The 15,253-nt window shown below is 36.5% G+C and overlaps 1 protein-coding gene across 23 annotated transcripts; it reads left to right on the top strand.

Moving 5' to 3' along the window:
- The first annotated feature begins 1,767 nt into the window (after positions 1-1,767).
- LOC104088988 (putative F-box protein At1g49610) lies at positions 1,768-8,763 on the top strand. Of its 23 annotated transcripts, none has more exons than XM_033654236.2 (5): positions 1,768-2,038; positions 3,139-3,201; positions 4,257-4,313; positions 5,727-5,838; positions 6,084-8,763. In XM_033654236.2, the coding sequence occupies exon 5, from the start codon at positions 7,263-7,265 to the stop codon at positions 8,724-8,726; it is 1,464 nt and encodes a 487-aa protein (XP_033510127.1). In that variant the 5' UTR covers positions 1,768-2,038; positions 3,139-3,201; positions 4,257-4,313; positions 5,727-5,838; positions 6,084-7,262; the 3' UTR covers positions 8,727-8,763. The 23 variants fall into 23 exon arrangements, with proteins under 23 accessions (XP_033510127.1, XP_070042100.1, XP_070042098.1 ...); XM_070186010.1 differs by lacking the exons at positions 1,768-2,038; positions 4,257-4,313 and adding an exon at positions 2,045-3,035 and having other exon boundaries at positions 7,846-8,031; positions 8,119-8,763; XM_070186006.1 differs by lacking the exons at positions 1,768-2,038; positions 4,257-4,313 and having other exon boundaries at positions 2,045-3,201; positions 6,084-6,161; positions 7,846-8,031; positions 8,119-8,763.
- The last annotated feature ends 6,490 nt before the right edge of the window (positions 8,764-15,253 follow it).

Below are 15,253 nucleotides of genomic sequence, written 5' to 3'. Positions count from 1 at the left end.
ATGGGTAAAGCTTATCTTTAAAATTTACTAAATCTGGGCCCGTGGGTCCGAGAGTTGTCCTTGTTGGATTTTTTTTAGCGGAGTTGAAATATTTATAAATTGTTAAATTATACGAATTGGGGTATATTTTGATTGGTTTGCACGTTGTTTGATTAGTTTTGAAGAGACGGGCACCGAGTTGAGGCGTTTGAGTGGCTTTGGAGCCGGTTATGGAACTTCAGAGCGAGGTAAGTTTCCTGTTTAACCGTGTGAGGGAGAAACTACCCCTAGGTAATATTTATTATTATGTGCAACTAGTTGTGGGTGCTACGTACGCATGAGGTGACGAGAGTCCGTACGTAGCTAAAGCGTGTTTATGTCCGGGTAGACTTAGGATCTTATCATGAAATGTTGAAATTTCTTGAACTTACTCTGCTGGCTTAATTAATTGAAGTTATATCTGAAATCGATTTAGAAATAAATATATGCACACTGTGCCAAGCCTTAACACTTTGAGTTTCGGGCGAGTTATTTGAGAAATGGTAAAGATTATATTTATTTTATGCCCATGTGCTGTATTGTAAACACGTGTCTCATAATTCGGTAACTTTCTTACTTTTCTTGTGGAGCGGGTCGAACGCCTCTGCAGTATATAGATGCATCTATGGTTCGTACCGCACGACCCTCGAAAGTGTACACATTATTCCGGATCGGGCCGAACTACCCCGGCAGAATCGTGCGTTATATCGTTAGTAGTCTGAATATTCATGAGCTAAACTTTTCACTGATCCTCGGCATTTTATATGGTATTCCTTACTTATTTGATAATGACACTTGACATTTTTCCGAGTTGTTAAGGGAAAATACAAGATTTAGAAATTTATGCTTTGAAAGAAGAAATTGGAAGATTATGTAACTTACAGATTTATCCCATTATTGTCGTATGCCTCATATCTGCTTATGTTTTATTATATTACTTTATTGGACCTTTAGTAAGTGTCGATGTCGACCCCTCGTCACTACTTCTCCGAGATTAGGCTAGATACTTACTGGATACGCGTTGATTTACGTACTTATGCTGCACTTCTGCACTAAATGTGCAGGATTTGACATGCTCATTGATGATCACCTTGGCGCGTAGGCGCACCTATTGAGGAGACTTCACGTGAGCTAAACTCCAGGCTACGCATCGTAGCCCACTGAGTCTCCATTGTACTATTTATTTTATTCTATCTTATTAGATTCAGGACATATGTTGTATTATTATTGTATTCCTTAGAAAATGCACATGCACTTGTGACACCGGATTTTGGGGGTTCCTATGGGTTGTTCGTTATTGTAGTTGTGTAAATTCTATTTCATACGATTTGATTAAGGAAAATTATGATTTCAAAATACAAGAATAGGTAATTAAGTTGATCAATCACTGTTGGCTTGCCTGACGGCGATGTTAGGCGTCATCACGACCTTTAGTGAATTTTGGGTTGTGACAAGTTAACTCGTGAGAGTAATTGTATAAATGAGGTTAGGAGGTTGTGAAGGTTAGAGTAAGTTGTTTTTTCCAGTATGGAAGTAGGTCGAGGTGATCAACTGCTTTGTAAATATTTACATTGGTGGTTAATACAAAGGTGTTTAATTACCAAAAAAAAAAAAAAATTATTTTAGTCTAAAAATAGTTACTGATTTTCTCCTTTTGACTTTAACTCTAAAAGAAAAAAGAGACGAACCAATTACATGATGCCATTGAAAAGAAAAGATTCTACTCTATCCAATTTTGGAACAATTCTTGGCCAGATATTCCTAATGGCGCGCACACTAACAATATTCCTTTCTTACCCATAAACAATTTCACACGTCATTTTTATTCTCTTCTATTTGATTCTCTTATCTTTTTCCTTGCTCCCCAATTAATCCCAACACATGATTTGATGCCACTCTCTACAGAATATTCCCACACACACTACATAAAGAGAGCACACGAAAAGGGGGTTGGAAAAAACAGAGATATCTGAAAAACGAGAGAGCAACCGTTTCTCTTCTTCCCCATTCACCTGAAGAGGTATGTATATTTTGTTGAAGATTTTCTTTTTCCCTTTTGAATTGCTGTTTTCAGGTAAATTTGTGTTTTTAATCTGTCAAAGGGAAGGGAATATTGACTGTAAATTTTGATCTTTTTCATATATTTGGCCATATTATCTGGTATATTTTCAACCTGCTCTTGCATTTGTTGGTTTTAGCTTGCCTCAAATTAAAGCCAAAAAACAAATATGGTGAAAATCAGAGGCGGAGCTACGATTTCAACTTTATGGTTTAAGATTTTAGGATGATGACTTCAAGCAACTAATAATTGAGTTTTAAATTTAATATTTATACATATTTTAAGTATATGTATAAATATTATCAAAAGAAATTATCAAAAGAAAAATGAACTTTACTCACAGGAAGAGAGAACACTAATTGTAGGCTGGCATTCATAGGTTAAGAAAAGGATACAACTAATGTTCGATAAAAACTTACTACCGCACCGAATGTTTACACAAAACTAATGAATGTAAGACATACTCTACAGAATACAGCAGTAGCCAGTAAATCAAAGAAGTAATTGCATTGGCAATCTGCACACATCAATACTACAATGGAGACAGCTACAATTGAAGTATTGCCTGATTGCCTCATTCGCAAAATAGTTTCCTACCTTAGTTTTAAAGAAGCAGCCAAGATGAGCATTCTCTCCAAAACATGGCTACAAGCCTGGTTGACTCATCCCAACTTGGAATTCACAGTTGATTATCACCACGACATGAAAGTGGTGGATAAAGTCATGGAGAGATATAGGGACAGAAAAATCCCTATTGACAAGTTTGAATTATCATCAGATTCTAGTTCTCGTGAAGATATTGAAAAGTGGCTCGGAATCGCTCTTCAGAATGGTGTTAAAGATTGTAGATTTCATGGCTTAGCATGCCCCTTGCCTATTTTCATAATCTTGGCAGCAAAATCTTTAAAAGAATTGGTTTTGACACGTTGTAATCTGAAGAGTGTTTCTTTATCTAGAGGTGTGGCGAACCTCTTTTATTTGGAGAAGCTATCTCTATCATCTATCTATTTGAATGAAGACATGCTTCAAACTCTACTCACTAATTGTCCCTTGATTGTCAGTTTCGTCATTGATAGTTGTTATGGGTTGGATAAGATCGAGCTGCGGAATCTTCAAAAGATCAGGTCAGTTTCCATAACAAAAAGCAGTAGAAAACGTGTTAAAATCCAAGCACCAACTCTTGAACACTTTTCGTATTATCAGTTGTCTGTGGAAAAATTGGATATTGCTGAATGTAAGAATTTGAAATCTGTAGAACTATCATATGTGACTCTATCTGGTGGTTTTCTCGAGCACCTTATCTCTGGATTCCAATTCCTTGAGTGTTTGATAATAGTTTGCCTTGGTAAAGGGTCGGAAAGGTTTAACATTTTGAGTCGATCTCTAAGGGTATTGAAGATTGAGGATTGTGAGGGTGTAGGAGAAATTGATGCTCCAAATTTGGAATCAGTTGAGTATATTGGAGATCAAATTCCTAGGCTTAAAATTGCAAAAACGTCAAGCCAATTGAAGCACTCACAGATCGTTCTTCACTGTCAGAACAATTTAAATGTTGTGTGGTTTTATGAGTTGAGAAGGTTCCTGTCAAACTTGACCTCTTGGTCTCATGTTTCCCTTCATTTTTCCAAATGCCATGAGATAAATAGGAAAGAATTGAAACCGCACGATAGAGTTGCTCTCCCCCAAGTGGACGTTTTAGATGTAGATATAAAATCATCTGGGAATTGCCCAACTTTTGTGGATGCTTTGCTATGGAGTTGTCATCCCAAGAGACTCAACCTATCATCAACGGTTAAAATGATTATATGTTTCATCGATCGTTTAACGTATTTGAAGAATTCAAGTGATTCTACTTCTCATGAAAGCAAGCCTTTGCGTAGTCAATTAAAAGAAGTAAAAGCCTACAAATTTGATTGGAAAAATCAGCCTGTGGAACTCAAAAGTGGGGAGCTAGCAATAAGGAGCCTTACGGAGAGTGAGAACGTTTATTTTGTATTAGATTGGTGATGCAGTTAACTTGTCTCTATTTCAAATTGAATGCACTTATTTATCTCTAAAGTTTATTAATCTGTTTTTCAGGATACATTCTTTTTTTATATCTATCTTTACATTCTTGCACTTTCCTAAGTAGTTAAGTAGTCTGTTAAGTACTGATAATTGTGCTGAACTTGAATCATAGGATTCTTTATTCGGTGAGCAGTCTCAAGAATATTCATTAATTTGCATCAGTATGAAAGTGAGAACCTATTAACTTCTTCTTGGCTTATTTCCACTTACTGTTCTAATTTCACTTTGAGGTTATCCTGCATATTGTTTTGCGTTTAGACTTCTGATTTTTGTTACCTGTGCATCTTTTTCTTATTTCATAGGAGTATAGAACTGCACTTTATTTTTTCTTTTCTCACGTCATGCTAAATAGAGCTTATGGACCAGATTCCACAGCTTTTAGAGATAAGCAGAAGCTGTGATACTTCAATCACAGCCATTTAGTACAAGTTTGCTAAAATATAAGTGCCCGTTTGTTTCTGTAGCAGCTTGACGAAAGCAACATAGAGTATCGTTTGTCACTCCCCAGCATAGAAATTTTATCCCTGGTACTCAACCTGCTGCATATACTAGTATTAAGATGATTAGATGTAGTTATAGCATGGTATATTTCTCTTTTACCACCCAATATAAACCAATGAAGTCTGTTTTACTTCTTCTGAGATGCTATTCAGAGTTTCATCTTTCTCGATCACTCAGGTCAGCTTTTTTGATAATTTTTCTCTCTTGTAAGCCCTTCCTTTCATATATGTAAGAATAGTGATTCCTACAAGTTCGAAGCCTTGACTCGGAAAAAGGTCCACTACTCCATCTCCAAATGGACAAACACAGTAAGCAATCGCATCCTTTTTGTCTGTAAATAAATTTAAGCTTTTTTGGTCTCCTTAATACTGATTTGATTGCTTCCATATATTTTAAGATGTTTTTCTTCCATTTTTTGTCACATTAGTGATGGACATGTCTTCCTTTTAGGGTTGTCTAAATGAACTAGGGCAAATTTGTTATTTGAGGGTTTCTTGTCCTTAGATATCTGGTTTTGTTATCCCTTTCAATGTCCTTCCTAATTTCAGTTTAAGACAGATTTCCCCATATCAAATTTTATAATTTGGCTTAGGGTAATGATTTCCTTTCTGAATAAATTTTCGGCCACTAACTGTTACAGGGAAAGTTTGAGTTTGACAAGGATTTTGAGTATTGTTGAGACTTGAGATTGCTTTGATAGACAAAAGATCATTTTATTACCATTATATCATTATTGAGAGTGCCTAAATCTTACTAGGGTGAGCAGCATTGACTTCACGTTTATAGAAGGACAAAAAATATGTAATGCACATTATTTTCACGACATATACAGAAGCTATAAAATCCAGTAGTACTCTGTTTTCCAGTAGTAAAAGTCCACTGGGATTAAGGATTGAGACTCAAATCTGACATGAATCTCAAGAAAGGTATCATATGTCAACGATTTTTGTCTGGACATTGACAGGACGTTTAGTGGCTCCTGACAATCACTCCATTGCCAATCTTGGCGAATGGTATACTTGCGACTGAGGGTGGTATATGACTCAATACTCTAAGTAATCTATTCTCTTCTATTATTCAGTCCTATAGGTGGTGAAATAACTTCCAACCTCGGATCAACAGCTAGGCTTGCTATTCAGACTGGGGCAGTTGGTACTTGGTATCATTGTATTCAAATCATGGCTCTTGAACATGTATGTAACTTGCTTCTAACTTAGTACTTATTCTTTTTGTTTCATGTTACCTAATTTTGTTGTTCATGTAATTCCATATTTCAGAGGGTGTGGACTAAATTGTTTTTGTCTAGGTAATTAGGAATAAGAATGAATTGGCATGGACATTTTATACTCAAATTTTCTCTGGAAATTTTATCATGAGCTTGATATGAATCTTCTTATAAAAGTGTTCCTCAATTCAGAACTTCCATTACTTTTTCCAGATGATCGGTCATGGACAATGTTTTGCAATGAGCAAAATATGAACTCTCCCTTCGATGCTCGCAATTTCTTGCTTGATGGTCAGTATAAAAGCATAGTTTTTCTGTAACAACGTTGAGCGTGTTTCTTTCTTCTTCTTCTCTCTCTCTCTCTCTATATATTTCTCTTTCCGCCTTCTGTTAGAATCTATTGATTCAATAATCAAGAGAAATGGTCTCAAGCTCAAAGCCATTATTCCTTAACCCCTGGAATTGAAGGCAACAATTCAAGGAGAATTTTAGCAGTTCATGGCTAATTGCTTTGACTATTGCAAGATTTCTTTTCCATTTGGTTTCTATTTATATTCTTCTATATCATCAAACTAACATTTGTGACAAACAAGAATGTGTTATTTGTACTCAGTCCAACAATAAATCATGTTCTTCTCCATCTCTACTTAATTTCTGGTTGTCAAACGTTTTTAAGTAGAATGTCTACTGAATCACGAAGAGACCATGTGACAACTGTTTTTTTCTTATTCTGTTTTGATGAAAAGAAAAAAATACATTAAATAGGAAGAAACACGTACAAAAAAAAAGAAGGTAAAAATGTTAAGAAAAAAAGAAGTTGAAACTTTATTTTCTAAATATCAAATTTGAAAAGTTAATAAAGACATTTATTTCGAACCGGATGGAATGGTTTCTTAATTATGAAAGGAGGATAAAAAATACCTATGTGCAAACAATTTTTGATTCTACATCCCAAAATATGTGTTGGGATTCAAGTACTACCGTTAACACATAAAATTTTCATTTCAGTTTTTTTTTTTTTTTTTTTGGAATATGTTTATATATTGAGAAGGGAGATGCATGGAAACTAAAAAACTAACGTAATTTATTAACTTCTCAAATAGTCATAATAGTTAAACAAACTGATAAATTTCTAAATTTATTAAAGTTTTTATTGACCGCAACTAATTCCCTAGGTACTCTTTAAATCCAAGTCCAAGGTTTTTTAGGATTATCAAAAAGCCTTTAAATTATAGCACCGAACTTGGCTTAATTAAATCAAAAGGTTTTATGCGAGGTAGAATTCTGCCTAAAAAAAGGGTTTCCTTTACTTTTCCTTGTAGTTGTAGGAGTGTGACTTTATTATATAAAAGAAGCAATCTATAAACTCTGAGTGAATTTGTAGCAACGAAGATGGCGAGAGTAACAGCAGACATATTGCCTGAATGCCTTATTCAAAAAATACTCTCTTATTGTTCTTTTAAAAGAGCAGCCAAGATGAGTATTCTCTCCAAAACATGGCTACAAGCTTGGTTGACTCTTCCCAACTTAAAATTCAGAGCTCGTTATTATAAGGACGTGGAAATAACGGACACAATCCTCGAGAGATACAGGGACAATAATATCCCTATTGACACGTTTGAATTTTTAAATTGTTTAGAATCTTATTCTCGTGAAGTTTTTTTCCCTCCGATTGGTAAGTGGCTTGATATCGCTCTTCAGAATGGTGTAAAAGATATAGTGTATGAAGATCCTAGGCGCTTGGTTAGATCATACCCTTTGCCTATATTCAAAATCTTGGCAGCAAAATCTTTAAGAGAATTGGTTATGGAGGGTTGTGATCTGATGTTGCGGGGTTCATTATCTGGTGGTGTCACGAACTGCATTTCTTTGAGAAAACTCTCTCTATCGTATGTAAGGTTGGACAACAACATGCTTCAGACTCTACTTAATAGTTGTCCCTTGATTGACACTTTCATCCTTGAGTATTGTCCAGGGTTGGAAAAGATTGAGCTGTTGAATCTTCAAAAGATCAAATCAGTTTCCATTAAGACACGTGGAAACCAGCGTGTTAAAATTCAAGCACCAACTCTTGAACGCTTGTTTTGTTGTGGTGCTTTGGAAGAGTCTCCTATGTTGGATGTTGTCGAATATCAGAATCTGAAATCTTTAGAGCTATCAGGTATGAATATATCCGATGGATTTCTCCAGCACCTTTTTTCTAGATCTCAATCCCTTGAGAGTTTAATATTAGACAATGTCTGTAAAGGGTTGGAAAGGTTTAAGATTTGCGGGAGTCAATCCCTAAGGATCTTGCAGATTAAGGATCGCGAGGACAAAGTTGGAGAGATTGATGCTTCAAATTTGGTATCACTTGAGTATATGGGAGATCAAATTCCTAAGCTTAAAATTGCAAAAGAGTCAAGCCAATTGAAGCGCTCACATATCCGTCTTGATTTCTGGTCCGGGAATAATTTAAATGCTTCATGGTTCCGTAAATTGAGGATATTCCTATTAAGCTCAATCTCTTGGTCTCAAGTTTCCCTTTATTTTCACAAGTGCAATGAGATCAACATGAAAGATTTGCGACTTCACCACAGAGTTGCTACCCCCCAAGTAAACGTTTTAAATGTGTATATAAAGTCACGTAAAGGGCTTCCAACTTTTGTGGATGCTTTGCTATGGAGTTGTCATCCTAGGAAACTCATGCTAACCTCAACTGTTGAAATGGTTACATGTTTCACCGATCGTTTAATGTATATGAAGAATAGCAAGCCCTTGTACAGCCAGTTAAAAGACGTTAAAGCCTATAAATTTGATTGTAAATATGAGCCGCTTACGGAGAGGAAGAAAGTTTATTTTTTATTAGATTGGTGATGCAGTTAATTTATTAAATATGACTAAGTTGGTGTTCTGTTTTCTCTCAAGTTCATATGAATTTGCTGTACGTTTTGTGACTTATTGATGTTGTCCACCATTTTTGAATAAAGTAAAAAGTCTAACTTCTTCTAGATTGATTAGGCAAGGCATTCACTAATAATTGATTAGAGTAAATATCTAACTGTATAGTAAATTAGTGCTCCTAAATATTCTTGATTCATCTCCTTGAAGTCTAAAATTGTCTCGGTTATCATCCGAATAACTCTTTATGACATAAATAGAAGTTTCAATGAAGACTTTAAAGCACGACGAATTGATCTCTTTCTCCTACGTTCACCAACATACATTGATTTATTTGACTTTACCTCACCAGGCCAACTTGGAGGAGAAACATAGTAGGATATATAGAAGCTATATACAGTCTTCCTCTGGAATGGAAATATTCAAGAGGTAATGAAAAGGTTGGAAGGTGCAAAATATTGAAACACGTGGATTTAGTTACTTTCTAGTTAGGTAGTAACTGAATTAGTGCATTGTCAATACAATCAGTTTTAAGTTCAGTATGATAGGAAAACAGGTATATACATCAGAAGCAAATAGCCAGGATCACTTGCACGTAATATAGGCAACACATAATCACAAATTTTAGTCGAACATAAAATCGATACTTATCTCTTGAAGCGTGACCGCTATCACGAAAACAACCTTAAAATAAGAGCGAAATCATCCACTAGATCATCCTCCAGTTCCATAGTCTTATGCTGTGTGACCCGAATAATGCGCGAAATTAGCGAAATTCGCGTGGGCGTAACTGAATTAGTGCATTGTAACTATCCACCTTTTAACCAGTCAATATAGTAAGTTTTAAGTTCAATATACTCTTCCTCTCTCTCTCCCTTTCTTCCTCTTCCTCACATAACAAATTTAACATCTCGGAGCTCACTTTATTGAGACTGTAACTGTATTTATTCATATGTTAGTTACTACTATAGCAGTTAGTTATTAACTGTAGCTTAGCTGTCATTTTTTCAGTTGGTTAGTTAGTTAGTGCTTACTGTATATAACAGACACTTTGCATCATAATTGAGTTTTGAGTTTCATTTTCCTCAACTAGAGGCTCCGCCTCTGTTCTTCTACTTCTTCTCTTTTCAGTTGATCTTCCAGAAGCTTCTGATTTTTCCTCCATTGCAGCTAGGAAGCTTTCCTATACTTGGATTCCAAAGCTTGGCATGGTATCAGAGCCTTGTCACGTATCAACGATCCAAAAAATTGAACTGTGCAGGCTATTATTTTCTTCAAGCTCAAAATTATGGTTCATTTTTGGTGCGATATTAATTCTCGAGCAAACGAACAAATCGGAGCTATTCTCATTCAATTGAGTTTTCTGCAGTTTCATACACTCATTCAATTGGTGTTTCTCTGTGTTTTCATTTTTTTACTCGAGCTGAACTAATCGATCACTTCAACTATGGCGGTAGATGACCAAAGTACAGAATCTACGACTGCGACAACAGCCGAGATCCAGGGGCAGCTCAACTGATCTTGGGGCCTAAGGCGAAACCATATTCGGAGGCCCTTAATCCCAGTATAATCTCACTAGTGGGGTCTTGGGAGGGTAGTTTGTACGCAGACCTTACCCCTGTCCTGTAGTAGAGAGATTGTTTCCTATAGACCCTCGGTTCCCTCCCTCCAAGAACTCCCCACCTTGCTCTTGGGGTGACTCGAACTCACAACCTCTTGGTTGGAAGTGGAGGATGCTCACCACTAGAGCAACCCACTCTTGTCAAATATACTAATTAATGAGGGAAGAAAACTATCATAATTTATAAATTTATTGTCTAAAATAACCTCAATCAAGTAACAAAAAATATACTGTAACACTTTTTTTTATTCTAATTATTTATATAAATTATATAATATATAATAGTAACAATAATAATAAGAATTTAAAATAAATTTGGGGGTTTCAAAATTTGGGGGCCTAAGGCAATGGCTTCACTACCCAAAGCCTTAGAGCTGCCCCTGCCGAGATCCAATCGACAATTGATGTAAGTAGTTAGCTTTACATACATCCTTCTGACAGCCCTCGACTGCTTCTAGTTCCAGTTCCTTTTGATGGAATAGGATATCGTTCATAGAGGAGAGGTGTATTGAGGGCCCTCTCAGTTAAGAACAAATTAGGCTTCGTCACTAGGGAATGTGGAAAACCTGATTCGAAGTCGATAAATTGTAGATAATGGGAGAGATGTGATGATATGGTAACTTCATGAATTTTGAATTCACTTGCCAAAGAAATTGCGAATAGTGTAGAATATGTGAATAGTTCAGTTGAGTTGTGGAGAGAACTTGAAGATCATTATGATCAAACAAATGGGGCAAAATTGTATCAAATCCAAAAGGAGATTAATGATTTAAATCAAGGAGTACTCGACATTACTGGATATTACACTAAAATGAAGAAACTATGGGAAGAATGAACTAATCTCAGTGCAAAACCCCTCTGTAGTTGTCAGTGCACCTGTGGTGCAAAGGAAAACACGCACAAAGTTGAACAGGACAGAAGATTGATATAATTTCTAATGGGTTTGAATGAGGTTTATATTGTGGTTCGATGGAGCATACTGATGATGAATCCCTTGCCTTCCATGGCACAAGCTTTTGCTCTTCTAATGCAAGAGGAGAACCAAAGAGAATTTTGACCTAGAAATCAATTGAATTTTGAATCTACTGCAATGAATGTTGGTACAACAATGCCAAGAGGCTTCAGGACAAATTACTCAGTGAACAACAACAGACCTAGGCCCTTTTATGACTTTTGCAAAAGGCTAGGACACACGAAAGACAAATGTTTCAAACTTCATGGATATCCACAACACTTCAATCGAAAAGGAGCTCAAAACTATAATTTGACTGCCCAAAATGATAACCAATATCCCAGGAATAATAAAGGAAAGAGTATTGCAGCAAATATTATAACTGGTGTACAAGGTATGCCATCTGATGTAATGACAAACAAAGGAGAAGACCTGGAGCATCAGGATAGTCACAGTAACCAAAACATGAATCTTTCAAAGGAGCAATATGACCAAGTAGTGAGGCTGCTACAACATTTCCAAAGTGATGGTGCAGGAGACACTTCGAGCAACACAAATGCAGCCAATGGAACAGTAAAACTTTGCAGGTATTGTGAATTGCACTTCTTCTATAGATTTTGACAAACTCTCATGCAAATGCTTTCAAGCAAAGGCTGAATTATGGATTCTAGACTCGGAAGCTTCACACCACATGACTTTTAGCAAGACACACCTGCAAAATATAATTGTCCTACCCTATCCTTTACTTGTGAAGCTACCAAATGGTTACAAAGTCAAGGTAACAGAAGTAGGAACTGTGACACTTATACCTAAGATTGTTTTGTATAGAGTCCTATTTGTTCCCTCTTTTAAATACAACCTTATCTCTATCAGTTCCTTAACAGGACATCTCAAATGTCTAGCTTCTTTCTCTAACAAATGTTGTCTTCTGTAGGCCCCTTCTCTGAAGAGGCCTCTGGAGATTGGTAAAGTTTATGATGGGCTGTACCTTCTGTGCTCAGACTGCTTGAACAAAGGAAGTTTTGTTATAGCAAAGAAGAGTGCAATTTCCTGTTTTTCCATGCACGATAGTTATGATAGTGCAGCACATTGTCTTTCTCATTCTTGTCAGTCCTGTCCTCCTATAAATACTCACTGTTATTCCCATTCCCGTCACCCCTGTTTTACTATAAATACTGCATCTCCATCTCCTATTGTTTGTTTAACCTGGAATAAAACAAACAGGGGTTATGACTCTGATTCTTTTTCAATCGATACAAGTGATATGAATCTGTTATGGCACTATAGACTTAGACATGTACCCTTTGGGAAGATGAAAGGAATGTCTAATATACTAGTAATCTTTGCATCAAAACAACCTTTTCTTTGCTCTATATGCCCTATGGCCAGACAAACTAGACTTTTTTTTTCCTTGAAAGTTACAAACACCACTACTATATTTGACCTCTTACATGTCTATTTGTGGGGACCTTATCATGTACCCACTCATGACAATTTTAAATATTTCCTTACTATAGTAGATGATTTTAGTAAATCCACTTGGACTCATCTACTCAAATGTAAAAGTAATGCATTGCATACTCTCAGAAGTTTCATCTCTATGGTTGAGACACAGTTTAATACCAGTGTAAAGTGCATCAGATCAGACAATGGTCTGAAATTCACCAGTAGTAAAGCCACTCTGTCCTTTCTGTCCAAAGGAATTGAACACCAAAGAACCTGCCCATACACACCTCAACAAAATGGCATAGTAGAAAGAAAACATAAATACCTATTGGAGACTTCCAGAGCCTTGTTATTTCAAGACAAACTCCCTTTGAAATATTGGGGAGAATGTGTACCAACAACAACTTTTCTCATTAATAGACTGCCTACTGTACCTCTAAAGAACAAATGTCCTTTTGAGTTTTTGTATGGAAAGAAACCAAATTATTCACATTTAAGAAGCATTGGTTGTCTGTGCTATCCAACTGTTCCTAAACCACATATAGACAAATTTGAGCCAAGGGTTACTCCACACGTGTTTGTAGGTTATCCCTTTGGTGTCAAAGGGTACAAAGTGATGAGTCTAACTACCAAGAAAATCTGTGTGTCTAGGGATGTTGTTTTTCATGAGTCTATTTTTCCTTTCTCTCTTCCATCAGTATTAGCTTCCTCCTCTTCCATGCCTCATACTGCTGCACACCATGATTACTTTGGTATATTTCCCTCTTGTCCTTCTCATAGTGTCACAACTCCTCCAAGGGATCCTTCTGTTACACCTACTTCAATGTCACCTAATCATACCATATATCACCTCATATTCCTAACACTACTTCACCACAAACATCATCTCCAACTACTTCAAGAGTTAATCAGCCCTCTCCACCTACACTAAGACCTAATCAAAGAGTATCTGGTAGAGTCTCTAAAGTTCCATATTACTTGTCTGACTATATATATTCTGTGCCCAATCTGAAACCATCTCAGGCTGTCGAAGTCACTCAGACCAATTCACCTTTCTCTCTCAATGCCCTTTTTACCCAAAGTAATTATATTACTCCTGATTTCTTGAGTCCTGAAAGCCAGCAGGTTGTGAGAAGTGTTTGCAATGACAGGGAGCCATTTTCTTATGAAGAAGCAGCAAGCAATCCTGCCTGGCAACAGGCCATGACACAAGAATTTGAGTCACTTCATGCAAATGACACTTGGACATTCCATTACTTGCTGGAAAGCAAGCCATAGGTTGCAGGTGGGTGTATAAGATTAAACATAAAGCAGAAGGGAGTGTAGAGAGATACAAAGTCTGATTAGTTGTGAAAGGATATAAACAGAAGGCAGGAGTCAACTACACAGAAACCTTTTCTCCGGTAGTAAAGATGACTACTGTTAGAGCCTTAATTGCTACTGCTGCCAAGAAGCACTGGGAGCTTTTTCAGTTAGATGTGAACAATGCTTTCCTTCATGGGGATCTGCATGAGGAGGTCTACATGAAGCTGCCCCAAGGTCTTGCAGTATCCCCCCCAGACTAGTTTGAAGATCGAACAAGTCACTTTATGGTTTGAAGCAGGCCAGCAGACAGTGGTATGCTAAACTCACTGAAGCCCTTTGTTCCAAAGGCTATAGTCACTACATACATGATTACTCTTTGTTCTACAAGAAGACTACTATGTAGTTTTTGTAGGAGTCTATGTAGATGATGTCCTACTGACAGGGAATGATCTTTCTGAGATTCACATGCTGAAAGCTTTCCTGCATGAGCAGTTCAAAATCAAAGATTTAGGGAGACTACACTACTTATTGGGACTTGAAGTACTCTGCAGAGACAATGTGATTTTAATCTCTCAAAGAAAGTTTTTTCTTGATCTCCTTAAAGACTATGATTGCTTACACTACACCAGTCTTTCATCTCCTCTTGATCCCTCAGTTAAACTGAAAGCTAAGGAAGGAGCACCTTTGTTTGATCCCACTTTTTACAGACAGTTGGTTGGGAAGTTGAACTTCCTCACCAATACTTAACTAGATATAGCTTATGGAGTGCAACACTTGAGCCAATATATGCAAGATCCTATAGAGCCTCATCTTCAGGCTGCTTATCACATGCTTAGGTATTTGGTCAAGGATCCTACTTTGGGAATTTTCATATCTAATGATGCTTACTTCTTAGTTTAGGCCTATTGTGATTCCAATTAGGCTGTCTGCCCTAATTCTAAGAAGTCAGTTGTCACGACCCAAAATCTCATATGTCGTGATGGCGCCTATCCCAATAATAGGCAAGTCGATAACCTCGATAAATCACAATAATCTTTTAAGTTTGAAAATATAATATTCTGATTTGATATAAAATACCACAAATACTGATACAAATACACTCCCAAAATCCGGTGTCACTGAGTACATGAGCATCTAAATGATAATAAAGTCTGACTGTTAAAAACACTGTCTGAAAAT

This window comes from Nicotiana tomentosiformis, chromosome 9, assembly GCF_000390325.3.
Source record: "Nicotiana tomentosiformis chromosome 9, ASM39032v3, whole genome shotgun sequence".
NCBI classification, from domain to species: domain Eukaryota; kingdom Viridiplantae; phylum Streptophyta; class Magnoliopsida; order Solanales; family Solanaceae; genus Nicotiana; species Nicotiana tomentosiformis.
The sequence above is the reverse complement of the archived record's forward strand: the minus strand, read 5'-3'. Positions and strand labels throughout refer to the sequence as shown.

Excerpts from the sequence above, each read along its gene's own strand:
- LOC104088988 (XM_070185990.1), top strand. The coding sequence starts at position 2,615 with ATGGAGACAGCTACAATTGAAGTATTGCCTGATTGCCTCATTCGCAAA.